At 36.6% G+C, this 12,334-nt stretch overlaps 1 protein-coding gene across 1 annotated transcript; it reads left to right on the top strand.

Moving 5' to 3' along the window:
• The first annotated feature begins 2,989 nt into the window (after window positions 1–2,989).
• LOC124822088 (uncharacterized) lies at window positions 2,990–4,692 on the top strand. Its single transcript, XM_047294052.2, has one exon. The coding sequence runs from the start codon at window positions 3,274–3,276 to the stop codon at window positions 4,546–4,548; it is 1,275 nt and encodes a 424-aa protein (XP_047150008.1). The 5' UTR covers window positions 2,990–3,273; the 3' UTR covers window positions 4,549–4,692.
• Window positions 4,693–12,334: the final 7,642 nt, after the last annotated feature.

Raw genomic sequence — 12,334 nt, 5'->3', positions numbered from 1 at the left:
GAACCTTCTTCTTTTAAAGAAGCTAGCAAGTTTGAATGTTGGCAACAGGCTATGAATTCTGAACTTGCTGCCCTTGAAAGAAATCAGACATGGACTTTGGTTAATCTTCCTATTGGAAAGAAACCTATCAGTTGTCGTTGGGTATATCGCATTAAACACAAACCGGATGGCTCTATTGATAGATATAAAGCTCGTTTAGTGGCAAGAGGCTTCACTCAAACTGAAGGATTGGATTACTATGAAACTTTTTCACCTGTTGTTAAAATCACTACTGTTCGGCTCGTTCTTGCTCTTGCTGCCATCAATAAATGGTTTCTCCATCAATTGGATGTCGACAACGCTTTTCTTCATGGTGATTTATCTGAAGAGATATACATGAGGCCTCCTCCTGGTCTTCGTTCTTCTGCTCCCAATCTTGTCTGCAAACTTAACAAGTCTCTTTATGGTTTAAAACAAGCAAGCAGGAACTGGAATCATAAACTCACATATGAGTTGGTTTCTCTTGGTTTTAAACAAAGCACTGCTGACCACTCTCTTTTTATCAAACATTCTCCTACTGCTATCACTGTTCTTCTGGTATACGTTGATGATATACTTCTTTCTGGAAATAACCTTTTTGAAATCACCAATGTCAAAGATCATCTAAACAACAAGTTTCACATCAAAAATCTTGGAGATCTCAAATTTTTTCTGGGTTTTGAAATTGCTAGATCTCAAGCTGGGATATGTATTAATCAAAGAAAATATTGTCTTGAATTAATCTCTGAAGCTGGTATGTTAGGTTGTAAACCTGCTTCTACTCCTGCTGATCCTTCCATCAAACTTCATGCTGATGAAGGCACTCTTCTTACTGATCCTTTTTCTTATCGCCGTCTCATTGGTCGTCTTCTTTATCTCACTCATACACGGCCCGACATTACCTTTGCTGTTCAACAACTCAGTCAGTTTATCTCCACTCCTCGCCAACCTCACATGCAACAAGCCATGAGAATTATTAGATATTTAAAGAATGCTCCCGGTTCTGGTCTTTTATATGCTGCTAATAATTCCTTCCGCATTCACGCATATTCTGACTCTGATTGGGCTACCTGTGCTACCACTAGAAGATCTATCTCTGGTTTTTGCGTTTTTCTTGGCACTGCTCTTATCTCCTGGAAATCAAAGAAACAAACAACCGTTTCCAAATCTTCTTCTGAAGCTGAATATAGGTCTTTGGCTTCATTAACCTGTGAATTACAATGGCTGCAATATCTTTTACAAGATTTGCATATATCGTGCCCGACACCTTATTCTGTTTACTGTGACAACAACTCTGCCATTCATATTGCCAAGAATCCCACCTTTCATGAACGAACAAAGCATATTGATATAGACTGTCATGTCACTCGACAAAAGCTTCAAGATGGTCTCATCAAACTTCTGCATGTTTCCTCTACCAGTCAAGTTGCAGATGTTTTCACTAAATCTCTTTATCCTTCTCCTTTCAATATGGTTACTTCCAAGCTAAACATGCATAACATTCATGTTCATCTTGAGGGGGGATGATAGAGTTATTATGGTCGTTCGTCATCATCTGATTGTTGCCGCTCGCCATTCGTCCTTATCTGGTTATTGTCGCTCATCTTATCGCTCGACAGGTACGATCGTCATCGTGCCTGTCGTTCGTTCTGCTCGACAGGGTCGCTCGTCATCGTGACTGTCGCTCTCACTGGTCGACAGGAACGCTCGTCCTCATGACATCGTGCTTGTCGTTCGTTCTGCTCGACAGGGTCACTCGTCATCGTGACTGTCGTTCTCACTGGTCGACAGGAACGCTCGTCCTCGTGACATCGTGCCTGTCGTTCGTTCCGCTCGACAGGGTCGCTCGACATCGTGACTGTCGCTCTCGCTGCTCGACAGGAACGCTCGTCCTTTGCTCTGTCGTTCGTTCTTTTGCTTTGTTGTTTCCGTTTGCTTTCTTTGTATCGATCGTTCCCTTTTAGGACGTTCGGTCTAGGAAGCGTTTTTTTACTTCCTGTATATATACCTTTACCTTGTTGTTTTATTTCAATTTTTTCATTCATTCAATTCATTTTTTCTTCAATACAATTCTTTTCTTCTTTGTTCTCTGGTTCTCTTTCTCCTTTTTTTTTCTGTTATCTTACAATGTTTTGTGTGTGTGTCTATGTGTTTGAGTGTATGTTTGTATCTCTGTTTGTATGTGTGCATGTGTATGTGTTTGTTAGCCTCTACGTGTGTGTTTGTGCGTTGTGTGTGTGTGTTTATGTATGTGTTTGTGTCCTTGTGTTTGTATGTGTACTTATGTATCTATGTTTATGTATGTATTTTTGTGTGTGTAAGTTTATCTATGTGTATTTGTGTGTCTGTGTCGTGTTTGTGTATTTGCATGTGTTTATATTTAGATAACAATTATATAATATTAGGATTGATAGTTTTACACTACAACAATATTTATAAGAGAAGATGTAATTTGAATAACACATTTGAAGTATTTAAATACTTTTACTATAGAATTTAAAAAATAAAAACATTATATTTTGAAACATAATCCCTTTTAGTTTTAATTTTAATGAGTACACAAATTATTCAATATATTTGATTGTTTTACCATTTTTATTAAAAATATACGTATATTGAAATAAGATTATTTCTAATTCAAAGCATTTAACATAATTAGTTTTAATTTTATTTTCCTCTTTTAAATTATATGAATAAAACTCAACTTAGCAAGTTTAAGCTAACTGTTATTATTCAAAACTTATCATCTAAAAATAAACTAACCACGTCTCAAAAAGAAATAAGCACTTAAACATTACTTCTAAGGGTATATAATGTAATATTATTATAAGTAAAATTTATAAACGATAAAATTTTAATTAATTGCACCAGTAAATAATAAATCTGTAAATATAAACGATAAAAATAATAAATCGTTACTTAAATAACTATTTTTTATGTAAAAAAACAAGAAAAAATGAATAAACACCTCGATATTATCCAAATCTGTAGATTTAATAAAAACAAATCCAAGAATCAAACAAAAAACCTACAAAACTTCGAAGTACGAATATAGAAGAAGTACTATTCTTCTCCTCTATTTTATTTTTTTCCTTGTAATAAACAGAACATATGCATTGCAGAAGCTTCTGACACCCAAAAGATCTCTGACACCATTCATTGTAGAAAAAAATAAGGTGAGTTAATGTTGAAAAAAGAAACCATTAATCTGAGCTCTTTCCTCCTTCACCGTCGTCTCCTATCACAAAACTCAAAATGCTCTCTCTCACGCTCACTTCCTCTCACTTTCACCTTTTTCTCACTCTCTCACTCTTCCTAACATCATTCGTTACCGATTCAGCCACGCATTGGAGCGACACCCAGCTTCTCAAGGAACTAAAGAACAACCTTAGCCCTGTTTCCATTACCCCAGGCTCCTGCATCTTCTCCTGGGACTTCTCCTATGATCCCTGCGACAACCTCTTCACTGACAAGTTCACCTGCGGCTTCAGGTGCGACGCCGTCGTTTCGGGAACCACTCGCCTCACCGAACTCACACTCGATCCCGCTGGTTACTCCGGCACGCTCTCCGCCACCTGGAACCTCCCCTACCTCCAAACTCTCGACGTCTCAAACAACTTCTTCTCAGGCCCAATCCCCGATTCCTTCTCCAACCTCACTCGGTTAACTCGACTCGGTTTATCGAAAAACTCCCTCACCGGAACTATACCCTCTTCCTTATCTTCCCTCTCTAACCTTCAAGAGCTTTACCTCGACAACAACAACCTCCAAGGACCAATCCCCGTCACTTTTAACCGCCTCACCAACCTTAAACGCCTCGAAATGCAGTCCAACAAGCTAAACGGTGTCCTTCCCAGTTTGAGCTCTCTCAACAATCTTTACTACTTGGACCTAAGTTTCAATCTTTTCACCGGACGGTTCCCTTCCTCCCTGCCGGAATCTCTGGTCCAGATTTCAATGCGGAACAACAGCTTAAGTGGCGCGTTGGAACCCGAATCTCTGAGGAACTTGAACTACTTGGAAGTAGTGGATTTGACTGCCAACAGGTTAAGCGGTGCCGTTCCGTTTGCGCTGTTCGAGCTTCCCTCGTTGCAGCAGGTGGCGCTCTCTTTCAACGAGTTCTCGCACCTGGAAGCGCCTTACGCTTTGGAAATGCAAAGCGGAGTTATAGCGGTTGATCTGAGCAACAACGAGCTTGGGGGGTTTCTGCCGTTGTTCCCGGCGTTGATGCCGAGGCTTTCGTCTCTGTCGTTGGAGAACAATAAGTTCGTGGGAATGATTCCGACCCAGTACGCGTTGAAGACAGTTTTCCCCGAGGCTGGGATAGCTCCGTTCGAGAGGCTTCTGTTGGGGGGAAACTACTTGTTTGGAGCTATTCCGAGTCCTCTAATGGCGCTTCAACCGGGTTCTGCCATGGTCAGGCTTGTGGATAATTGCTTGTATAGGTGTCCTATCAGTTTCTTCTTTTGTCAGGGAGGTCAACAAAAGTCATTTGAAGAATGTAAGAGATTTAGCCGCTTCATTCCCTAGATTACGCCTCTCGTCTACATTTTCATGGCTTGCTTTTCTTCTTTCTTCCTTTCTTACCACTGCAACTTTCCCACCTTCTTCCTCCTATTTCCTCTTTTATAAATTTTTGTCTCTTTGATATATTTATGGCCACCTTCAACTAAATATCTATTATATCTTTTGTAGGAATTAGTTAATTTTAATTAATACATTTTAGTTTATCACAAATATTTAATCATAATAGTATAGGTTTTGTTCACTCGAATTAGATATGAGAGAATTTAAAAATAATTTTTATTGTTATTTATTTGAATGAATTTGAAAGTAGGTAAGAGTGAATTTTGAATTAAATTTTTTTAATCTGTGATATCAATCAAATTTTACACTAATTCTTACAAACATTGATTCCAAATTCATTTTTATGGACCTCTAAATTGACTCAAATAAATAATAAAAAACTTTATCTTCAAATTTTCTCAAATTCATTCAATCATTCTTTTTTAATTTATTCAATTGAATAAAGAATTAAGGAATGAGTTTAAGGATTAAGGAATGAGTTTTTATATTATTAATGGCTTAATAAATACGTATACTTTTGAGGAATATTTTGTTAATCGATTTCAAAACAAATTAAATATAAATTTTAGTAAATAATAATTATATATATGTTTTTTTATAAATAGGACAAGAACGTATTACTTTTTATGTTTTCAATATTTGACAAAAATATTGTTCGTCATTATTTTAGGTAACAACTTACTCATATCAACACTATGTTATGTTATGTTGATAAATATTGAATGTGAGTATATAAAGATAACGTAAAATTATGTAATTAAAACAACAAGATTTAAATTCATGAAGCAGAAAAACTTGAGGATAAATTCACAAAATGATTCTAACTTAAAAAACTAAAAAGACAATCAAATAAAATTTGAAGAAAATGAGAGAAGATTATGTTTAGATCATAAAAGTTGGAAATTCTAGTAACGTGTTCGAATTATAAGATCTTAAAACAGAAAACAAAGAAGGTCATTGTGGAGGTAAAAATACATTTTAAAGTTAGGTTTAGTGTTATCCAAATTTATAAATATGCACTAGATTTTACAAAATGACAAATAGTTAGAAAATTGATTAAAAGTGTACTTGAGCCTTTAATTTTGTCATCTTTATAATATGATAAAAAGAAAAATATAATATTCCGCTTTGGAGTGTTGATTAATAAAATTAAAAAGGTGATTTAATGGTAAAGAACGTTAGTTAGATATAAAAAGAAATGTGATATCTTGAAAGGGAATTACTAGTGAGGAAGGAGATTATGAGTGTGTTGTTTTAGGTTCGTTCATGTTTACGAAAACAAAAGAAAACATTATTTTAAGATGGTAAGTCCTATGTTGCAAGATTGTGTCTTTTACTTCTCTCAAGGGTTCCAAGCATGTGACCGTGTCAGACAGAGACATGCACGTTCGCGGCATGCCCAAAATAATGCATGGGGTGGTCTGGCCCACTCTCAGAATGTGGTGGGCTCTATTTTGGGGTAACTTTTCGATGATGTTTCCTGGGTTTACATTTGCATCTCTAACCATTTCACTTTTCACCTTTAATTTTTTTTAATATATTATTTGATTCTTACTTTTAGGGTTTGTAAGATGTTTGGTTCAAACTCATCATATTTTTTTAAAAAATTTATTAAGGTCTCATATTTCGATTAAAAATGTTCAATACGGTCATTTTTGTTGACACCGTTAAAAACATAACGGTGCAGATGTCATTATGACCAAACCTAAGTGAACTGTTTTGTCTGATGATTACGTGACAATGTGAAGTGAAGTGAGCTGGTGGAAATATTTTAAAACAAATAAAATGACAAGGTAGGTGGTAGGTTTAAGTCTGTGTTAAAGAAAATTACCCTTATCTAAGACTGATTTCGCCGTTTTTGGGTTCAACATTGTGCTGCAAGTGGTGTTGTAATGAGGGTTGGCTGTTGATTCCTTGAAGGTGAAATTGGAACAACGTACGTACGTGAGGTAAGTGGTCCTAATCTAAGCCTAATTACTTGATGTTGTTGTTGTTGTATTTGGGGGTTAGGGTTTAATTATATTTTGTTCGATTGACGATGATTTTGGGGGTATAAATTTGTTGGTTAAATATTGTATGTTGAATTGTTTTGTAATGCGTTGTCTATTGTGTTTTAAATATGATTATAATTGTCACTTCTTGGGTGGTTGAAGACAGTGAGCAAGATTGTCGGCTTTTTGGGATTGATAGTGGTCACATTGTTGTTAGTTTAAGTAATTTTAATGGTCCCCCGTTTGCATTTGAGTTGTAGGGATTGGGATGTCTGGGAAAGGTTTGAGGTAGTGGTCCACCATGGTGGGACCTTGATAAAACAAATCCCCTTTAAGTACATAGATGGAGAGATTGCTTATTGGGACATTGATCCCGATAAATGGAGTTTTTTTGAAATATTAGGTGCACTAAAAGATCTGGGGTACCTTCAAGTGAAAGAGTTATATTACAGCGTACAACATTTGTTACATAAATTGTATGATGATAGAGGGGCAATGAATATGATGAAGGTGACAAACTTTTTAGGGAAAGTTAACTTGTATGTTGTACATGGCGTGGACGATGCAGTGGTTGTAGAAGATGATGTGAACCAAATTTATTTACTTTGTAAAGCTGAAGCACCTGGTTGGAGTGGTGAGGGTAGTGGGGTTGTAGGTTTCCCACATGTTGAGCGTGGTGATGACGAAAATATAGAGGAGGTTGAAGTGCAGAATAAGGTTGAAAAAAGAGCAGTTGAATATGGTGAAGTAGGGGTGCAATTGGTGACTTAGGGTGGGTTGGTTAGTCAGGGTGAGTTGATTAGTGAGGGTGAGTTGATGGGGACAGATGGCGGATTGGAGGTGAAGGTAGATATAGAGGGTAGAGTTCAGGTGGATGTAGATGGTGGAGTGGAGCTGGAAAGTAATGGTGGAGAGGAGGTGGATGGTGGAGTGGAGATGGAAAGTAATGCTGGAGAGGAGGTGGATGGTGGAGTTGAGGTGGAAAAAGATGGTGGAGTGCAGGAAGAAGTTGTAATGGAGAGTAAGGATGGAGTGGACAGTGAGGTTGAAGTTGAAGTCGAGAGTGAGGATGAAGTGGACACTGAGGTTGAAGTTGAAGTCGAGAGTGAGGATGAAGGACATATTGATCATCTTAGTGGTGAGGAGTATGTGGAGGAGCCGGAAGAGGTTGGTATTGGTTTGGAGGGCAGTGATGAAGAGTATAGGCTGAACCCAGTGCTAAGGGGTTGTTAGATGATGAATGACATTCTGATGTCCTATTAACTCCAGAAAACAGTGGTAGTGAGGACGACACTAAAGATAGACCAGAGCCAGGTTCTTTTCCTACATATGAGAAACAAAAGTCAATGGCAGATTACAAATGGGAAGTTGGGACTTTATTTATAGATAAGGATGGTTAAGAAGGCCATTAGAAGTTATGTTGTGCATACTGGGAGGGCTTTGGAGTTTGTTAAAAATGATAAGCGTAGGGTGAGGGTTAGATGCATGGGTGGACAAGGCAAGTGTCCATGGGTAGCTTATTGTGACTATTTGCCAACACGATAATTTTGGCAATTAAGAAAAATAAATGATACACATAGTTGCAATAGGCAACTTAACATCAAAATTATGAATACAAAGTGGCTGAGTCACGAAATAGATAGGTCTTTACAAGACAATCCAAATTTAAAGGTCAAAGACATACTTAATAAAGCATTACGTAAATGGAATACCAAAGTTTCCATCTCCAAAGCACGAAGGGCAAAATTAATGGCAACAAATCAACATAGTGGAGATTTTAAAGAACAGTTTAGAAGAATATATGACTATGTGCATGAACTATTGAGGTCTAATCCTAGGTCAACAGTTAAGGTGAAGGTTGACAGTGATGATGGTGAGACAGTTTTTAAAAGATTTTATGTTTGCTTGAAAGGTTGTAAGGACAACTTTGTCAGTTGTAGGCCAATTATTTATTTAGATGGATGTTTTTTGAAAGGGCAGTATAAGGGAGAGTTGCTCACTACAATTGGAAGGGACCCAAATGACCAAATGTTTCCCATTGCATATGCGGTAGTTGAAGTAGAGAACAAAGAGACATAGGGTTGGTTTTTACAATTATTGATAGAAGACCTTGGAGGAAATGAAGTATGTGCTGGGTGCACGTGGATGTCTGACCAACAAAAGGTACATGTATTCCTTACATTATTATATACATTTAACTCACTGTAAATTATGTTGTAAACTTTCATGTATTTATTCATGTGGACAGGAGTTGATGTCAGCTGTGCAAGAACTTTTGTCTAGGGTAGACCAAAGATTCTGCATGAGGCACCTCTACGCAAATTTTAGAAAGAGGTTTCCTGATCAGATTTTGAGGAGTCTGATGTGGAAGGCTGCCACTAGCACGTACCCCCAGGCATGGGAGAGAGAAATGCTGAATATAAAAGAGGTCAACGTAGAAGCTTATAAATACCTGATAGCCATTCCCCTAGGTAAAATTTGTCAGTAAGATGCCCCCTTGAATCAGTTTTGCATGGTTGCTCATTTGTTTCATTTATATTCATAACAGGTACTGGTCAAGGTCTCGATTCACAACTCAAGCTGTATGTGATTCCCTTGACAACAATATTTCTGAAGCTTTCAACAGTGTTATTGTGCTTGCCAAAGGAAAACCAATAATCACAATGCTGAAGGAGATAAGACTTTATCTAATGAAACGTTGGGCCACCAATAAAAGCAAGGTCGCATCTATGGATTTCACTATCTGTCCAAAGATAAATAACAGGCTTATGAAGGAATCAAATTTGTCTATATATTGGATCCCAAGGTAAACTTGTTATTTATAATCATATCCAATCTGATTTATGTTGATGTCCATTGTTAATTTATTGGAATGTGCTTTGTTTTTGTCAACTGGTCTGGACGAAAGTTGTTTGAGGTTAAACACACTGCAACAATGGCAAACAAGTTCACAGTGGACCTTGAGAGTCAACACTGTAGCTGCAGGAAGTGGATGATAAGTGGCATCCCATGTTGTCATGCAATTGCAACACTAAACTACTCAAATGAAGTCCCAAAAAATTTCATACCTCTTGGTTCACAAGATCCACATATGAAGAGACGTATGTCTCTATGATTTATCCTGGGCAGTTGCTATGGGAAAGAACAAGCAATGTTGATGTCCTGCCACCAATTATTCGAAAGTTGCTTGGGAGGCCAAAGACAAAAAGAAAGTTGGAGGCATGGGAGTTAACAAAGAATGCCACCCAAATGAATGTTGGTGGCCATAGAAATAAATGTGCCATCTACCGTCAAGTGGGACACAACAGAAAGAATTGCCCCTTACATCCAAACATCACACAACCAACATGTCCCTTAGCCTCACAGTAAACATGTCCCAATCCTCGCAACCACCACAACCTACTCAGGAGTCATTCCACATTCAACACCACCAATCTTGAGGAAGAAGTTAGATTTCAGAAGAAAAGTTTAGATGAACTTTGAATGTATTTTGAACTTATAAAAAATTCCTGAACTATGTAGTATGTTGATGCAATTGTATTTTGATGAACTAATTTACTTATGTATATTCACAACTGATGTGATCAAGTTTTATTATTTACTTTGATTGTCATGTGATCAACTTTTATTATATACTTTCTAGGTGCACTTTAATTATGTAGTCATGACAAACACTTGTGTTAGTATATTATGGCAGAGATGTTACACGTGTTGATATCCATTTGGAACCAAAAGTAACAGTTTTAAATTCAAAAGGGGACCACATTGGACATTTTAAAATGAAAACGGATACTAAATTTAACATTTCACAAGAACACCTTCACATTACATTGACATTCACCTTCACATTACATGAACATAAACAACATAAACATTCACCTACACTTTGACCTAAACATTGAGCTTCACCTTCACATTGATATGAACATAAACACTAACCTAGACCTCAACGTAAACATTGACCCACCTACAAAGATCAACCTAAACAGACCCACATTGTCACAGTGTTCAGCGCAATAACAACACACATAGCTCCAAGTAACAATTTTATCCTTTTCTGCAACTTTTGGACTAAAATTTCCTACTCACATATCCTCCTCCTTTGTCTGACAATTTCACCATCTCTTTCGTCATTATTTTCTTCATTACACCACTTGAAAAGCAGTACATCCCTCTTGAAGATCCACCATGTTATGCACCAAAGAAGCCACCAAAATTGGTTCTAACTCATCAATCTTTGAACAAATAAATTCCAAATAAAGTGACAAGGGTATTAAAAAAACCTTGTAATGATGACATCTCCAATATTTTCTGCCAGCATTCTAGCATTTTGTGGAGTTCTCGTCACTTTGCTCACAACATAATCACCACATTTGCAACGAGAGATTATCCCACCTCCCCTCCAACCACCATCATTTGCGGATTGCGAATTTCTTTCCCACCCTGTTTTGGAACAAGAAGAACAATCTTGGGAAGAAGCCATTTCTATCTACCCGCAACCACTGTGCTAAAAAAAGGGAACAACCTAATCACCCCTTTTATTAGACACAATAACCTCAACTTTAAACAATTCCACCAACTCACTTCACTTCACAGTGCCACGTAATCATCAAATAAAACAGCTCACTTAGGTTTGGCCACAGTGACATCTACACCGTTATGTTTTTAACGGTGTCAGCAAAAAGGACCGTATTGGACATTTTTAAACGAAATATGGAGCCTGACTGAATTTGTTGTATTCAACATTTTTTTATATAATGTCAAAATTGTTCATATTTAAAACGTTTTTAATATTTAAAAAAATTGAAAAAGTTGGTCAAAGATTTTTTGCAGTTCCTCATTTATTATTCTTCATGCTACCATATTTCTCGTGCATCTGAAAAACCAGCATCGGATCTCAGTTTCTCTCTTCGTTCCTTCCTTTCGTTCTCTTTTCGTTCCTAGCTTTGGCACACTCTCGTTCCATTGCTCCCAAACACACACAGGCACCACATCTTCGTCTTCTCAGGCAGCACAACTTTATCTTCTTCGTCAATGTTGGTTTTGTTGGTGGATCCAGCCACACACCACACAGTGTTTCGTGCTTGTCATTTCGGTGCTCTTTGCTTCGTCCATTGTCGTTGTTGGGCAAAGCGCATTCCTTTGCTATATTTATTTTCAATTTTATAATGTGTTGTAGATATAGATCACGCTTTGTAGAGGTAGTATTTAGAGAATTAAAAGTTATAACCATTTTCATAACTGATCTGCCGGTTTCCAAACGCGATGGGTTGAATTGGATGTAGGCTGAATCGGTTTTCAACATTCGATTCAACGTAACCTTTTTTTTTAATGATTTAATGTACTATAAATTTTCTGTTTATATTTTCATGATTTTAAATTTTCTGCCATTATAATCATTTATGTTGTTAATAAAATTTAATTAATTGATAGACATTTATAACTATTTATATTTTGATTTAGTTTTGTTTTTTAATTGTAATTTATGAGTTCGTGCTCTTTATTTTAAAGTGAATAAGATCAGTTAACCTAACATGTATTCAAACTCATTCGAGTATTGCCAATATTATTAGAATTTATAATTACCTAAATGTGTCTTGTGACCTTTAAAAAATAATATGGTTAATGTATTTATTTACATGATATTTTTGTATAATATTCAAAGAGTTGCTTATGAGATTGTATGCTTTGTTAAGTTCTACTTTAATTTAAATGGTCCTACTTTATTTGTTTTGTGA

The sequence above is a fragment of the Vigna umbellata genome, chromosome 1 (assembly GCF_029865625.1).
Source record: "Vigna umbellata cultivar VRB3 chromosome 1, Vumbellata_1.0, whole genome shotgun sequence".
Taxonomy (NCBI): domain Eukaryota; kingdom Viridiplantae; phylum Streptophyta; class Magnoliopsida; order Fabales; family Fabaceae; genus Vigna; species Vigna umbellata.
The sequence above is the reverse complement of the archived record's forward strand: the minus strand, read 5'-3'. Positions and strand labels throughout refer to the sequence as shown.